The sequence below is a fragment of the Lepidochelys kempii genome, chromosome 4 (genome assembly GCF_965140285.1).
Source record: "Lepidochelys kempii isolate rLepKem1 chromosome 4, rLepKem1.hap1, whole genome shotgun sequence".
NCBI classification, from domain to species: Eukaryota; Metazoa; Chordata; order Testudines; family Cheloniidae; genus Lepidochelys; species Lepidochelys kempii.
The window spans coordinates 122,488,624-122,504,495 of NC_136383.1; the positions used below are offsets into that span (position 1 = coordinate 122,488,624).

Sequence of the window (15,872 nt, forward strand, 5' to 3'; positions counted from 1 at the left end):
TTTGAGAAACAAGTTGTCTGAAGGCCTCTATCTTGAAGAGTCCGAGCCTGAATAATAGTAGACCAAATTTCTACCCATCCTCTAAACTGTTTAGGATTAGGAAGTTCGATGGACACCAATATTCTGTACTGGCTATCCTTCAATGAGCATTTCTCCCCCTGCCCCCCTTTAAGAATTGGATTTGGAAGCTTTACTTTGATAAAAGTACATCTGAACAGTGGGAGGCAGGAGCCTGGGGGGGTGGGGAGACAGGGGGGACTGCAGGCAAAGAGGTGGGGAGGGACCACCCCCAAACCCATAATCTGCCTCTGCATGTGAACTGGGCTCCCAACACTCCAGAAGCAAAAAATTTTTTTTTAAATGGAAAAAATAAGGCTTACCGCTTTCTTCAAGTTCTATTGGCTCTGCTTCTGAAGCCATTTCTGTCGCTGAAGCTACCAGTCTGTTTCGTTTCTGAGTTTGCCTAGAATTGATGGCTCCTCCACGACGTTTTCTTTGAGTCTAAGAGAAAAAAGAATATTTGTTTGTTTTTTAAAAGCTAGTATTAATGCAGACCTGATCTTGATAGAATGTTTTTAATTGCTGCTAACTGCATACATGGTTTTGTACAGATTCATTCCAATATCTGAATTGGAAATGCCAAAGTAAAGGCATCACCACAATGATTCTTACCAGTTGGGCCAGGCAGGAAAGGTGCTTTCTGTGATCACTGGTGATCAAGAGGGCTATTTCATGATTACATCAACTGTTAGATTCAAACTGACTTCTTCAGTTAGTTTGGACAAAAACAGGACTATTCCCCAACATTAAGGGTGTTTATTTATTTGAGTAATACTAACAATAGCTAGAGATATTAAATTTAATCAGGATAGAATATGGGATTACATTGCATCTTAATTTACTTTTATTACAATCTGTTTTCTTCAGGTTGTTCAGACCACACATTATGTTTTGAAATGGCACAAGTGGCTACAAGTCTAAAAATGATAAAGAACTAGATAATCAGTTATGCATTTACTTCATTAAGAAAATACTTACTGTGCTCATGCTGTTTCTTGAATATAAAATACAGAAAAAAGTAAGAGGTACAAATACCATAAAATAAACTGCAAGGAGGCTACAATTTTCAACGCTTTATATTTCTTTAGGAAGTATATAACTAAAAGTCCAGATTTTTCAGTATCTTAGAATGTTGCTCTTCCAAACCTATAAAGAAAAGGAGAGAGAAGATTACCTACCTGTAATTCTTGCTCTCCTAAGTACAGCCATCTCTACGGATTCCCATTTTTGAGTCAACGCTTCTTGCATGAGACCAGTCAGGAACTCCCATAGTTGAAGATTTGAGCCTCTGAGGCATCCAAAGGTATGTCTCAAAAACTTGCTATGCTCTCCTACTCCCAACACCTACAATCCAATGTCAGTTTATTATTGTATTGGGAAAGTACCTAAAAGCCCAAATGAGGTTTCCTTTGAAACAAGAAGTGGTAATTCTAAGGCCTGGTCTACAGTATGCGGTTATTTCGGAATTAGCTGAGTTACTTTGAAATAAAACTGATTCCGTCCACACGACCAAACCAGTTTTTTCGATTTAAAGGGCTCTTTAATCCGATTTTTGTACTCCACCTCAGCAAGTGGAGTAGCGCTAAAATTGAGATTGCAGTTCCGGGTTACAGGTACTATGGACACAATTCGACGTTATCGGCCTCTGGGAGCTATCCCAGAATGCTCCCTTGTGACCACTCTGGACAACACTCAACTCCAATGCACTAGCTATGTAGACAGTAAAAGCCCCGGGGACTTTTGAATTTCCTCTTTGGTCACCGTCAGCACAGTCCACCATCACAGGCAATTGCAGAGTCCACCATCACAAGAGACCATGCAGTCCCGGATTCGCAGATGAGCTCCAGCATGGTCTGAACAGGAGGTACTGGATCTCATCACATGCTGGGGAGACGAATCTGTTATGGCAGAACTACGTTCCAAAAAAAATAAATGCAAATACGTATGCTAAAGACTCCAGGGCCATGACAGAAAGAGGCTACTCCAGGGACACACAGCAGTGTTGTACAAAAATCAAGACGCTCAGGCAAGCGTACCAAAAAGCCAAGGAGGCGAACGGGTGCTCTGGGTCACAGCCCCATACATGCTGCTTCTACCGTCAGCTGCATGCAATTATGGGGGGTGACGCCACCACTACCCCATCACTGTCCGTGGACACCTGCAAGAGGGAAGTAGCACGGAGCGAGGAGGATGAATTTTTGGAGGACTAAGAGGAGGACGACGGTGCACAGGCAGCAAGTGGGGAATCAGTTTTTCCCTCGAGCCAGGAACTATTCTTAACGCTGGAGCCAATAGCCTCCCCCCACTCCCAAGGCATGCTCCCGGACCATGACCCTGGAGAAGGCACTTCTGGTGAGTGAGAGCTTGATCGGAACCACACGGTGGGGGGAAACCCAGCTGCACCGGGCTGTTCGCGTTTAGGTTAAAGGGCTTGTCCCTGCTCAGAGCCTCATCGGAGCCCCGCAGTAGGTGAGTGTGTGGGGGAGAGGGTGTTGTGTGAAGCGATCATCCTAAAGAGACCACAGGCCCTCCTTTTATATGGCAAACCCACCAGGCATTGCTTGCTATGGGAAAGGGGGACCGGCAGTTTGAAAGCATTGAAATCAATGCAAAAGAAGCAGAATCCCGCATGCCCCTAGGGCTTGCCCGGCCGCATGTGGCGGCTTACTCATACCAAAGTGGCAGGCACTTCAGTAGAAGAGGCAAAATGTGACCTTGTACAGAAAGAACATGTGCTGTGTACAATGAATTGCCTGTTTCATTGAGAAACAGTGTCCCCTTTGCTCTCTAAAAATGTATCTTTTAAAATACTACCCTCCCTTTTTCTCCTCCTGCAGCAGGTGCAAATGTTTCAATGTGGTCCCTATCTACTCCATCCCAGAGGTTGGCCGGCCTAGATTAGAAGGCGGAAAAAAACAACTCGGGACAACATATTTGCCGAGCTCATGCAGTCCTCCTGCACTGATAGGGCCCAGCTGAATGCGTGCAGGCATACAATTGTGGAGTCATGTAAAGCGTTACATGAATACGAAGAGAGGAGGGATGTGCACAATGAGAGCAGGCAGGATGCTACAGTCAAGCTCATGGGGGAAGCAAACGGACATGCTCCACTATATGGTGGATCTAATGTGGGAAAGGCAGCAAGACCACAGACTGCCGCTGCAGCCCCTATATAACTGCCCTCCCTCCTCTCCAAGTTCCATAGCCTCCTCACCCAGATGCCCAAGAACAGGGTGGGGGGGGTTGGAGGGAGGTGGGCTACGGGGACCCACACAGTCAACCCCAGAGAATTGCACAAGCAGCAGAAAGCTGACATATCCTAATTTTTTATTTGGTTTCTGGACTTATCTTTTCCTCCTCCTCCACCCGCCCAACCCAGTACCTCCCCTCCCCCGTCTTGCTTCTGATTTCTCTCAATGTTTTGTGCAACAAATAATAAAGAACGGTTTTTAAACAATTGTGACTTTATTTCCTTTCATTATATATATATATATAAAAATGTATGGTGGGTAACTTTAAGAGAAACAAACAACTGTCACACTGTACCCTGGCCAGTCATGAAACTGGCTTTCAAAGCTTCTCTGAGAGCCCTGCTGCGCTCTTCTAATCACCCTGTTATCTGGCTGTGTGAAACTGGCCACCAGGCGAGTTGCTTCTACCTCCCACCCCACCATAAAGGTTTCCCCCTAACTCTCGCAGATATTGGGGCGCACACAACAAGCAGCAATTACAATTGGAATACTGGTTGTGCTGAGATCTAACCGAGTCAGTAAACTGCACCAGCGCACTTTCAAACGTCCAAAAGCGCATTCTAGCACCATTTTGCACTTGCTCAGCCTAGAGTTGAACTGCTCCTTACTACTGTCCAGAGTGCCTGTGTACGGCTTCATGAGCCATGGCATTAAGGGGTAGGCTGGGTCCCAGAGGGTAACTATAGGCATTTCAACATGCCCAACAGTAATTTTCTGGTCTGGGAAGTAAGTCCCTTCCTGCAGCTGTTCAAACAGACCAGAGTTCCTGAAGATGCAAGCTTCATGCACCTTTCCTGGCCATCTCACATTGATGTCGGTGAAATGTCCCTTGTGATCCACCAGTGCTTGCAGCACCACGGAAAAGTACCCCTTGAGGTTTATGTACTGGCCGCCCCGGTGTTCCGGGGCCAAGATAGGGATATGTGTTCCGTCTGTCGCCCCGCCGCAGTTAGGGAACCCCAGCGCATTAAAGCCATCCACAATGGTCTGTACATTTCCCAAAGTCAATACCCTTGATAGCAGCCAGTCAATGATTGCATTGGCTACTTGCAGCACAGCAGCCCCGACAGTCGATTTCCCCACTCCAAACTGATTCCCAACTGACCGGCAGCTGATGGGCACTGCAAACTTCCACAGGGCTATGGCCACTCGCTTCTCATCTGTGAGGGCTGCTCTCATTTTGGTGTCTTTGTGCTTCAGGGCAGGGGACAGCAAGTCCAAGTTCCATGAAAGTGGCCCTACGCATACAAAAGTTTCTCAGCCACTGGGAACCATCCCATACCTGCAACATTGTGTGGTCCCACCAATCTGTGCTTGTTTCCCGGGCCCCAAATCAGCATTGCACAGCATGAACCTGGCCCAATACCACCATGATCTCACAATCGCCACATGCTGTGCTTCTAGGAACATCCGGTCCATGTCCTCATCACTATCGTAATCGCGCTGTCGTCGCTTCCTCACCCGGTTTCGCAGGTACTGCACATACTGCTGGATAATGCGCGAGGTATTTCCAATGGTCAAAACTGCAGTGGAGATCTGAGCTGGCTCCATGGCTATGGCGCCTGCACGGGTAATCCTGGAAAAAGGGCATGAAACATAGGAGAGCAGAGTGGCAGCGGAAGAGGTGCTGTTCAGTTCACGACAGCCAAAAAAAGGCAGGAAATGGTTGTCTTCTGTAGCTTTCACGGAGGAAGGAGCCCAGGACAGACAACGTGGAGAAGCTCCGTAGCACAGCAAGAGCGGGAAAGCAGAGTTGGCAGCGGAAGCGTTCAATAAGGAAGAGAAAGTAGATACTAGAGATTACATAGGAAGATGAGAGGAAGTGCTAGGTAGATTCATAGCAGCAGGAGAGCAGCGGTGCACCATCTGCTGAAAGCAGTATGGCATCTGCACGCCAAAAAGGTGCGAAAGGATTGTCTGCTGTAGCTTTCACGAAGGGAGGAGCGACTGACAACACACACCCAGAAACACCCATGAGAATGTTTTTGCCCCATCATGCACTGGGAGCTTAACCCAGAATTCCAATGGGCAGCAGGGACTGCAGGAACTGTGCGATAGCTACCCACAGTGCACCACTCCGACATTCGATGCTAGCATTGGTACTGTGGATGCACTCCGCCAAATTCACGTGCTTTAGTGGGGACACAGAAGACCAAATGTATAAAATTGCTTCCGAAAATTCGAATAGAATAATTTTGAATAATTTTGTACTGTAGACGTACCCTTAGAAGGAGCAAATTATGTGTGCATACAAATTACAGAACCACCAAATTTGAGGGCAGAGTCAGGGTTGGGGACTGTTAATCCAAAACTGACCATCTTCAGCAAGCAAGTATTACAGACAAGTAATTATCTTTTCTCCAGGAGATACCCATCTCCAGATTCAAATATATGGAAACTGAATAGCTACATGTGGGTGTCTCCAAAATAAAACAAATGGAACCCAGAAGTTGCAGCTTACAGAAGGAAAGAGAATGAATAGCCTGGCTTCAAACATGAAAACAGCAGCATTTCTTTTTTAGTGGGAAGGATAAGATATTTCTTCCCATGTTTTAAAACCACCACCCAAGTAGTAAGCAGAATGGCTAAACCTCCTGGTTAAAAAAAAAAAAGGTGGACAGAGATGTTTAATAGACTGCTGGCTAAGACATTTGGGCATCCCTAGAAGGATTCCGTAACAGAACCTATTCCCTTAAAATTATCTGAATTTAGATGTGTGTCTTGATGTCAGAACAAAGCAACGGTTTGTCCATAAAGATAATGACATGGCTGCTCTGCCTGTCTCTGGCATTAAGGGGTTGAATTTAGCTGCCAAGGTTGTTCTGCCCCAAAATGTCATTATAGCTTGGCAGCAGTTCAGCTATTGTTCTTGTAGTAATAAGTGAATCTACTGCATTACCGTCAAATGAAATGAGCTAAACTGACACTAATCTGCACCAGATTAAGCTCAGCGACCTTGATTCTGGTCCTTCAAGGCCCTAGTTGTTTCAGACTGCCTTGAAGGCTACATGATGAGCGTAGAGGAGCTCAGGAGTGCTTTTAGGCATGCTGCAGGACATGATGGTGAATTGCATCTGGACCAGATGGCACATCCTATGTAATTCAACTATATATAATTACAGGGTATCATCCAGCTACAGACTGACTACTTCTTCAGGCCATTAGGTTATCTTTCATCAGACCTGCAAATGACCAAAAAAAGGTGGCAGGGGAGGAGAGAAGGGGAAAAAAAAAACCCAACAAAAAACACATGCTTGCAGCATCAATGATCCATCAAGAAAGACTCACACAACCTCTCCAGACCAGAATGTTCATTAGACAAGATGCAATTTCAATGCAAAATTCCTAAGAGTAGTTGCGAGGAACCCAGTGTGTCATGGCCATACTTCTATATCTAGTTGAGATGAGTGCATCTTATGTGCTGAAAAAGCATCTTCTACACTGCTTAAAGATAAGGGATAAGCAAAGCAACTGGGATGACATCAGAGAGGTGAACAGCAAAAGCTATCTAGAGTCTTTATCGGCTCCCATAACTATAGTAGCTGAGCTCCAGACCAAAAGCAGAACTAGGGGGAAAAAAAAAAAAACAAAACAAACCAACAAACAAACGAAAAAAACACCCCGATTTCAATCGAGCGGGACTGGGAGCTATCACAGGATGGTTGCCGGGAGTATTGTCCCGAATACAGCAATCCCCGTCTTGGAGTCTGATGATGGAATACTGGTGACCGGTGGCTTCAATCCCCCAATATTCCCAGGATCTCTACTGAGCTCTTGGTGGCGTGAAGGGTTGGTCTAGGCGTTCCTGCCAGGGAGGCTGGTGCACTGGTGGGTCTGTGCCAGACTACCGGTGAGGTATGCCTTGAATCCTGCTGTTAGTGCCCAATGCCCGGGGACCGAAAAGGGTTCTGCTGAACTTGCCTCTCTGGCACTGAGGCGTGACGACTTTGGGCAGCAGGCAGTGGCGGGACATCCCTCATGATGGGGAGCGGTGCCAAGTTGGACCTCTGCTCCAGTGCCGGAGTGAGTGCCGACTCCATGCGAAGTGCTCTAAGGTGGTTGTCATACTCCTTTTTTAGTCCTGGGTTTGAAGGACTTGCAAATATGACACTTGTCGCTTATATACCTTTCGCCCAAGTATCTAAGACAGCTATTATGGGGATTGCTGACAGGTATGGGCTGTCTGCAGCAATCACAGGGTTTAAAGCATGCCCCGTCCCCAGGCTGAGTGCCGTTCGGGACTAACAAAGGCTTTAAGAACTACTATTAAGGGTAACTAATTCAACTACTAACTATATACAGCTAAATTACAGGTTCTGCAAAGTTCACAAGAATGGAGAAGAATTAATGTTAGCCGAAGCAGAGGACGTTCCAGCACTGTGATTGGCAGGAAGAAGGAACTGAGAGTGGGGGAGCTGGTGGCGCCCCTTATATTGCACCATGTGAGTGCCACTCCAGAGGGCACCAGAGCTGATCCCCTATGGATACTGCGAAGGGAAAAATTTCTGGCAGTGGTGCATTGGGTGAGTGCACACACCTAATACGGAATGGACATGAGCAAGCACACAAAAGAAGAAGAATAGGTATTGGAGAGTGGTGTACCTGAGGCACATCTGCAGTTGCCATAGGATCAAATCTGATTACCTTTGGGAATTCCTGCCAGATCTCTCAGTGGAAGCAGAGTTGACAATCTGTATCTATAGAGATGGCTATATTTGGACAACTATTGAGAAACTGTCACCATATCACAGTGGGTCAGCACCAACACAAGCCATTCAAGATAGTTGAACTCAAAAGGAAACAAGTTCCAAAACCCTATCGTGCCTATATTTTTAAAGTCCACATTACACTAACTTTTAAACTGACATGCAGAAGATACCAATTCATGCCAGCAGAATTGTAAAGCTTGCATCTGTAAAACTGTAGGCAAGCTTAATTAGGAGACATTTAAAGATTAAGCTAAAACATAATTTAAAGAATCTTCCTTAGTTTCTGTTACACCTGCAAAGTTCAGATTGGAGTCCAGTTGCTCACTTTCTTCTGAAGTCTACTCTTTGCAATTATTTGGACTTCTAAGTGTCTTTCAATTTAGGACTAATTGTTTGAAAATAACTATTTGAGTAGATACACTGACATTAGCGAAGACTTCCAAATATGCACTCAAAAGCAATTTAAATACAGTTTATTCTGAAACACTCTTCAGGAAAACTAGAAAAAAATATCTACCTATTAACTCATACAATAGCACTCTTAGTAGTAATATAGGTTTCCCTCTGCAAATTTGTGGTTAACAGAATGATAAATAAAAATTCAGTTGCATAAGATTATAGTTTCCTGTTACGTTTAATGATAGCTTCTTCACATTGGGTAAGATCTTTTTCCCTCCCCTCTATACAACCTTGACTCAAACAGCAAAGTACCAGGACCTTACAAACCAAGGATAAAAATGCAGCATTATGATTCATCTTTAGTACTTCACCAGTGCTATGCAAGTTTTCATAACTACAAAGTGGAGAAGCATTGCTACAACAGCCAAAGGTTAATTTTTTGGTAAGCGTCTTATTTGATAAAGTTCTCTGAACACAGATTAACAGTATACAGCTTTTCCATTTACAGAAGCAAACCCTACAGTTAAGGTTACATATGGAATCTCATATGACTACAACCCCATTTTTTCTCAGAATGTTGTAAAAAAATTGTTCTTTGGGGGCTATAACTTTTCTTGCTTGGTTTTAACCCCAAAAAGAAGAGCTGGTTTGTGCAGTTTTGCCCCTTGATACTGAATATTAGAAATTCAGGCCTTGTCTGCCCTAGAAGACTAATGGATTACCAGAGAATAATTCATGACACCAGCAAATCCATGAAAATTAAACCTGACTAACTGAAGAGTGGCGGTTTTTAAAATATTATTTAAAAGTCTGTTTTATTTAACAAATATTTTTACACGAACACCTAAAACAAACAGTTGAAAGAAAAACTGAACAGTACGCCTTCAACTAAGGGCCAAGAAAGTAATAGTCCATATGCATAGAGTCCTCCATGTCAAAATTCCAGCAAGACCAGACAACTGCTATTTCTAAGGTTAAATAAGCAGAAAAATACCTTTAAAACCCCACTTTTTGTCTGTTTATATATCAGAAAGAAACAAGTGTACAACCCCAAATTCTCTTTTGTGGGTCATCTTCAGCATCAGAACAAGGTAAAACTGTGGGTATAAACAAGTTCAGACTGGAGATTTTAGGATCTTGGAAATCTTTGCTCCATTCAGCAAATTCTAACTTCTTGTTTAAAAATATCTATCTAAATCTTCTGCAAACAGTCTCTGAATCATGTATAAGATTCTTAGCTGCCCAGTTTATCCAGATATGCAGAAAGACATCTACCTCTAAGCATTAGATGGTTGCATGAACTCACTCTAGTCCTTAAAGCAAACAATCTCAAAAGGATCAAGTTAGTGAAAAGAATAAGCAGTAACATGATTTTATAAAATAATATATGGCACAGGGAAGATTGATTGGGTGCATCTATTGTAGGAAAACCAAGGCCAAGATTTAAAGCAGTGGGTCCCTGAAGTTAAGGTCTTGAGCAAGTAGCCAGATTTTCAATAACTTCAATGGGAGCTGCTAGGTACTCAGCACTTTTTAAAATCAGGCAAGTGACTAAAAAATTTTTTTTTTTTAAAAGCCTACACTTTTAAGCTGCTGTTATTAAGTTTTGAACATAAGAACGGCCATACTGGGTCACACCAAAGGTCCATCTAGGCTAGTATTCTGTCTTCTGACAGTGGCCAATGCCAGGTGCCCCAGAGGGAATGAACAGAACAGGTAATCATCAAGTGATCCATCCCCTGTTGCCCATTCCCAACTTCTGACTTTTGGCATAAGGGAAAACTAAAGTTTAAGAGACTGCATATGTAACCCACAGAGTTAATTGCCAAGAGATGTCATAGCAAAGAACTTAAAAAGCAAGATTAGACATTTATTCTAATATCCAATACTAGATAGGATGAAAATGGATATTAATATTCACGGTGCATGACAGACTATCAGTTTTCCCCATAGGTCTCTTATTGCCAAACTGACCATTATGCTATATTATTTTAGGTCCATAAGGATTTTTTTATCCATAAGTGTTAATTTCATTGTACACACACAAACTGATGGAAAAAAAAATACTTCTACCAATAGTTGAAACTTATAAATAGGCAAAATAAGAAAAATGCTGCTTGAGAACTTACTGGAGTTTTATTTAAGGCTATTTACTTTGTATATTTCGACATATGTTGACAATTTGTGTTTCAAAGGTTATAAAGTTTTAACTTTGAGTCTCAACATCAACTATTATTTAATATTAGAGAGACAAGGTAGGTGAAGTAACAGATCTCTCTTCCTTAGATCCAGGAAAGGTACACAGCATCTCAGCTAAATACAAGGTGGAACAGATTGTTTAGCATTACTAGTTAACACACATTTCAAGGGAACATTTGAAGTGAAGTGGCCTGTTAACACCCCTCCAGTCACAGGGAGGGAAAGGAAGAGGGGGAGCTAGCTGTGGGGAGGGTTGGGTTAGTGAGTTATAGCTTGTTGTAATAAGCCATAAACCCAATGTCTTTATCCCCTAGAGAAGTAAGCTGCATCATAGAACAGACCACCCAAATACACAGAGAAAACCTGCTTATTACAGAAATAAAAAGCTCTCCTACCCCTAGTTGTCGCCTAACACCCCACACTAGAACCCAAATAGCTACAACCCATACTTAATGGGGACCCCATCCTGAAAGAAATCTTTCCTGAACCACCTCTTCTGGCCTTCAAACAACTCCTCAGCCTCTCCAAGCTCATCATCAGAAGCAAACTCCTCACAAACCAGGACACACAAACTCCAAGTGGCATCAGATCTTGCCAGAACAACAGATGCAAAACCTGCAGACATATCTCTACTGCTACAATGATCAACACCTCCCACAACACTTTTTCAAGATTCATGGGTCCTACACATGCATATCACATGTGGTGTACCTCATCCAGTGCATTAATTGCCCTGATAACAACTGTGAGCCATGATGATTAGAGAGGTGTTAACAGGCCAGGCCTTATGACTAGACAGGTGTTAATGGGCCACTTCACCTCAGATGGTCCCTTACATATGCGTCAGCTAGTTATGCTAGCTTTCAGAGTAACAGACGTGTTAGTCTGTATTCGCAAAAAGAAAAGGAGTACTTGTGGCACCTTAGAGACTAACCAATTTATTTGAGCATAAGCTTTTGTGAGCTACAGCTCACTTCATCAGATGTTATGCTAAACAATCTGTTCCGTCTTTTACTTAGCTGTGACACTGAGTACGTTTTCCTGACTTGAAGAAGAGCTCTGTGTAAGCTTGACTCTCACCAACAGAAGTTGGTCCAATAAAAGTTATTACCTCACCCAGCTTGTGTCTCATATCCTGGGACCAACACAGCTACAACACCACCGCATACAACAATGGAAGTTATTAAATATTGTCTGACCTTTAGTATTTTCTGCACCTGTGAAAATAAATTGATAAAAATAAAAAAATGCTTAAAAAACAAACATGAAAAATAAAATTCTGCCAAGCGTAGTTATTTTCTTAAAAACATAAAAAGACCTTCCCACTGAAGCATCTGCAACTGTCCAGCAGAAGAGATGGACCATTGGTCAACAGACAACTATTACATTCTCAATTGTACTGCCTTCATGAGCACTTTCAATGACAACTTTAAACTCAGTTTCTTCCTTTCACAACAAGGAAGAGAGAGGTAGAGGGGAAGTTAAATGTGAAAAATTATGACCCCAGTCCTGCAAAGACATATGCACCCACTAATAGGGAACTGCTCATAGCGTGGGATTACTTGGTATGTAAGATTTACGCACATGCATAACTTTTGAAGGATTGTTGCCTAGGTTAATAACTAAGAAGAGAACATCTTCAAGTGGAGTTTTACCAGAATTTTATAGTGGTCTGGTTTGTAACTTGTGGGGGCCCTAAGGATTTCATTATTATTTCTCTGTGGGAACTGCTTTCCTAGATATTTTAATACTGAACAGTTGCTCTCCGTTCTTTTCTACCAGCAATGTTTTCTTGGGTCCACTCAAGAAGCTATTGCATCAGGGCCAGGATTAGGTTAAAGTAAGCAGATAAAAGTAGGCTACAGCTAAAAACACTAGTTTGTAACTGAAGGTAATGCTTTTGATGTATGTTAGGCATCAGTTTTAGGTTGAAATGGTTTGCATTGAAACATAGTTGGAACTGCAGTTAAAGGTCACTTTGGTGGCTACATTGTATTATTGGGTCCATTGAATAATGTGTATGTTTTATTCTGCAGTTGAAGCTACTCTACAGATATACTGATGGGGCTAAATAAATTTTCCTTAGAAAATAAATGAATTTTCCTTAGAAATATTTGGGAAGGCAGGGAGTAGGTTGCATGATGTCTTTGTACTTTCACAGGGGGCAGGGACTACTGCTCACATAATAGGGTACCTTCATGAAGCAACACTTTAGAAAAAGTCATTTGAGATCCCTGTGCCTCCAGTTGGGGAAAATACTCTGAAGGGGAAGCATGAGTGTGTGTACACACCCGGGTCGAGGAGGAAGATTACATGCAGTCTCCAGCAACATACCTGTCAAAAGAATTCAGGACACTAGTCCCCTTAACAAAGCTACAGCACTTCAAATAAAAATGCAGACCTAAAACAAAAAAGAAAAGAAAGACACTGAATTTTAACTTTGTCCCAGGTCAAAGAGTTACAGAAATTAACTGATGCAGAAGATGCGGATATCTGTGGATATAAATTGGTATCCATGGAACCACAGGGCAGCAGTGAAAGGAGCCAAATGTGGAGCGGCTGCTGCTCCAGGAGCCAGTGCCCTGCGCCTGCAGCTCCTTTGGTGCAGCTGTACCACCCGCAGCCCCGCCCCAAGCCCTTCCACGCAGCTATCTGCATCTCCCCTCTGGGGGCATGCGCACCGCATGAACACAAGAGCAAGACCAGGGACAGCTGCTGGTGAACCTGGGGCCCACCTCAGTGGGTGAGGCGGGAGGCAGTACTGCTGTGCTGGAGGAGCTGTCAGCGTGGGGTGCTAGCTCCTGGGAGTGGTGGCCCCCACCTTCTGCTCCTTTCGCCGCTGCAGTTCCCAGAAGTGCCCTGTGGTTCCGCTCATACCGATTAATATTGACTGATATAAATTTGTATCTGTGCAAGGCTCTGAAAATTTGAGCAGTCCACCTCTGCCCATGTTGTATTAAATACTAAAATAACCTTGTACTCCAGTTCTCTAGTTTCACAAGGAGCCCTGGTTAAAAGAACTGGTGGGGCAGGGCGGGGGGAGAGGGGCTAGAATCTTAAAAAAGACATGAAACCTTTTTTATATGTGAACATGCGGAACACTCCTTTTCCAGGTCATCTAACAACCAGACGCATAATAGAATATTGGTCTGGAACCCAAAACAAAAAAGTAGTTTCAAATTAATCAAATTGTTGGTGCATGAAAGGAATGTCTAGTTACATAAAATGCCTGGCTGTTTCTGATACAGCCTTGGTAGTTGTAAGTTCCTAAAATTGGCTTTAAAGAGAACTTGGAGAAGCTGAAGTTTCACTTCTGGTGGTGGGGTTTTTTGGTTTTTTTTTCTTCATTTGGGAGAACTTTCTATAGGGATATGAATGTAACTGAATACTTTTGATTTTGGCCCAGAAATATACTATTAGTCTCAGTAAAAAAGTGGCATGTAGACAACGCTCAGTTTCTAATTTATGAAGCTTAAATGATTCTGAGTTTTTGATAAACCTTGACCTAGAAAGAAAAGCAGCTGTTTAACAGACTACTGAATATCTTTAACCTTTCATTGCATCTCATAGCAAAATCTGTATTAAATTGTAGGATGAGGTAGTACAAGGAAAGCCACACCACATTCCTCCCTCAAATTCAAGAGTTCGCCACACATTGCTACTATTGTTGTCTTACAATCCTTCTGTAGTGACTTTGTTACAGCTGCGTCATGAATACGCTACAATTAAAACACTATTCTGACTGACACAGAGCACAGTTCCTGCTAGCCAAGTGCTATTTCCCTGACAGTAGGCCTTGTTTACACTAGAGAAGGTTTTACAGACTATTTCTTCTATTAACACCACCAGTTCAGTTCCACCAGCATTTACAACACTGGGATGCATACTAACATTTTAGGCACCTTGTCAATCAGCCTTGCTCTGAGTGGTTAGATGACATTGCTTAAAATGCTGATGGCTCATCTATGCTAGGGACTTGTCTACACTAGGAATAAAGGTGTATTAACACAAGCATTGAAACCCAAAGTAGACTAGGCAAATTTTAACATGTTAGCTGGTCAGGTTTCAATGTTCAGTTAAAATGTTCAATCTGTACAGGAAGAAAAGGAGTACTAGTGGCACCTTAGAGACTAACCAATTTATGTACAGGGTTTAGTAAGACAATGTACAAAAACAACATACCTGACAATCAGGAAAACATGAAATGCTAATGCCTCAGCCTTGGAGATTTCACCACCTCCTTTCTTGATCACTTTGACCACCACCACGACCAACCTGCCCATCACTCAGGCCCATAGCCTGACTTGAATCTCTCTCTAGGTCCTCATATCCAAGATATATCTAAATATTGTCAATTCTTTCTCTGTAACATCTCTAAGATATGGCCTTTCCTATCCATCCACACAGCTAAAACTCTCATCCAATCTCATCTCGATACTGCAACGTTCTTCTAACCAGCTTTGAAAAATGCAATCTTCCCCCACTCATACCCATTCAGAATGCTGCTGCAAAGATAATTTTCCTAGCTCATTGCTATAACCATGTCACCCCTATCTCTGAATCCCTCCACTGGCTCCCCCTTCTCTGTTGCATTTCCCAAACCTGAAGATGAGCTCTGTGTTAGCTCGAAAGCTTGTTTCTCTCACCAACAGAAGTTGGTCCAATAAAAGATATTACCTCACCCTCCTTGTCACTCTGATATGATACACAGTCAGTTCAGGAGTTGATCAGGAAGGAGCAATAACCACACCCCCTTTCCGTATGGCATGTGAGGGAGCAGAAACAGGACTGAAGGGGTGGGGCAGTGATCCCTACAAGCCCAATTCCCTCCGGGCCATCAGGGAGGGAGAAAACAAGATAAGGTTAATGGGGGCAATGGCCTGACAGACCCCTCTCCCTCTATGACAATGGGATGATCAGCAAGACTTTGGGGGAGGGGAGCAGCATTCAGAGGTCGTTCTTGCCCTGAGAAAGGACACAATGGGAAGAGCAGATCTCAAAGACCTGCCTCCTTCTAAGACGGGCAGGAAAGAAGTGGAGGTAACAGCACGTACATCTGGAGACAGGGATGGGGCGGGGGAGACGCACATCTGGAGACAGGGATGGACGGGGTGCGGCAGGGACAGAGGAATTGGAGGCCGGCTAGGGCCCAGGTCCGTCTCCCGGAGGGGGGAAGCTAGTGAGAAGCGAAGGGAGGCCACAGGCCCGTCTCCCGCGGGGGAGGGGGGGGAAGCGAGGGAGAAGCGAAGGGAGG

General features: G+C 43.5%; 1 protein-coding gene across 1 annotated transcript in view; it reads right to left on the reverse strand.

The window, feature by feature from the left end:
* The window catches only part of RNF4 (ring finger protein 4), a 39,682-nt gene extending 23,810 nt beyond the window's left edge, over nt 1–15,872 (reverse strand). Inside the window, exons 1-4 of the mRNA XM_073342718.2 lie at nt 14,801–15,872; nt 12,953–13,019; nt 1,039–11,835; nt 381–501 (exon numbers count right to left, since the gene is read on the reverse strand). Of these exons, the coding sequence (XP_073198819.1) occupies nt 381–501; nt 1,039–1,098 (181 nt within the window). The 5' untranslated portion in view covers nt 1,099–11,835; nt 12,953–13,019; nt 14,801–15,872. The remainder of the gene's footprint in view (nt 1–380; nt 502–1,038; nt 11,836–12,952; nt 13,020–14,800) is intronic.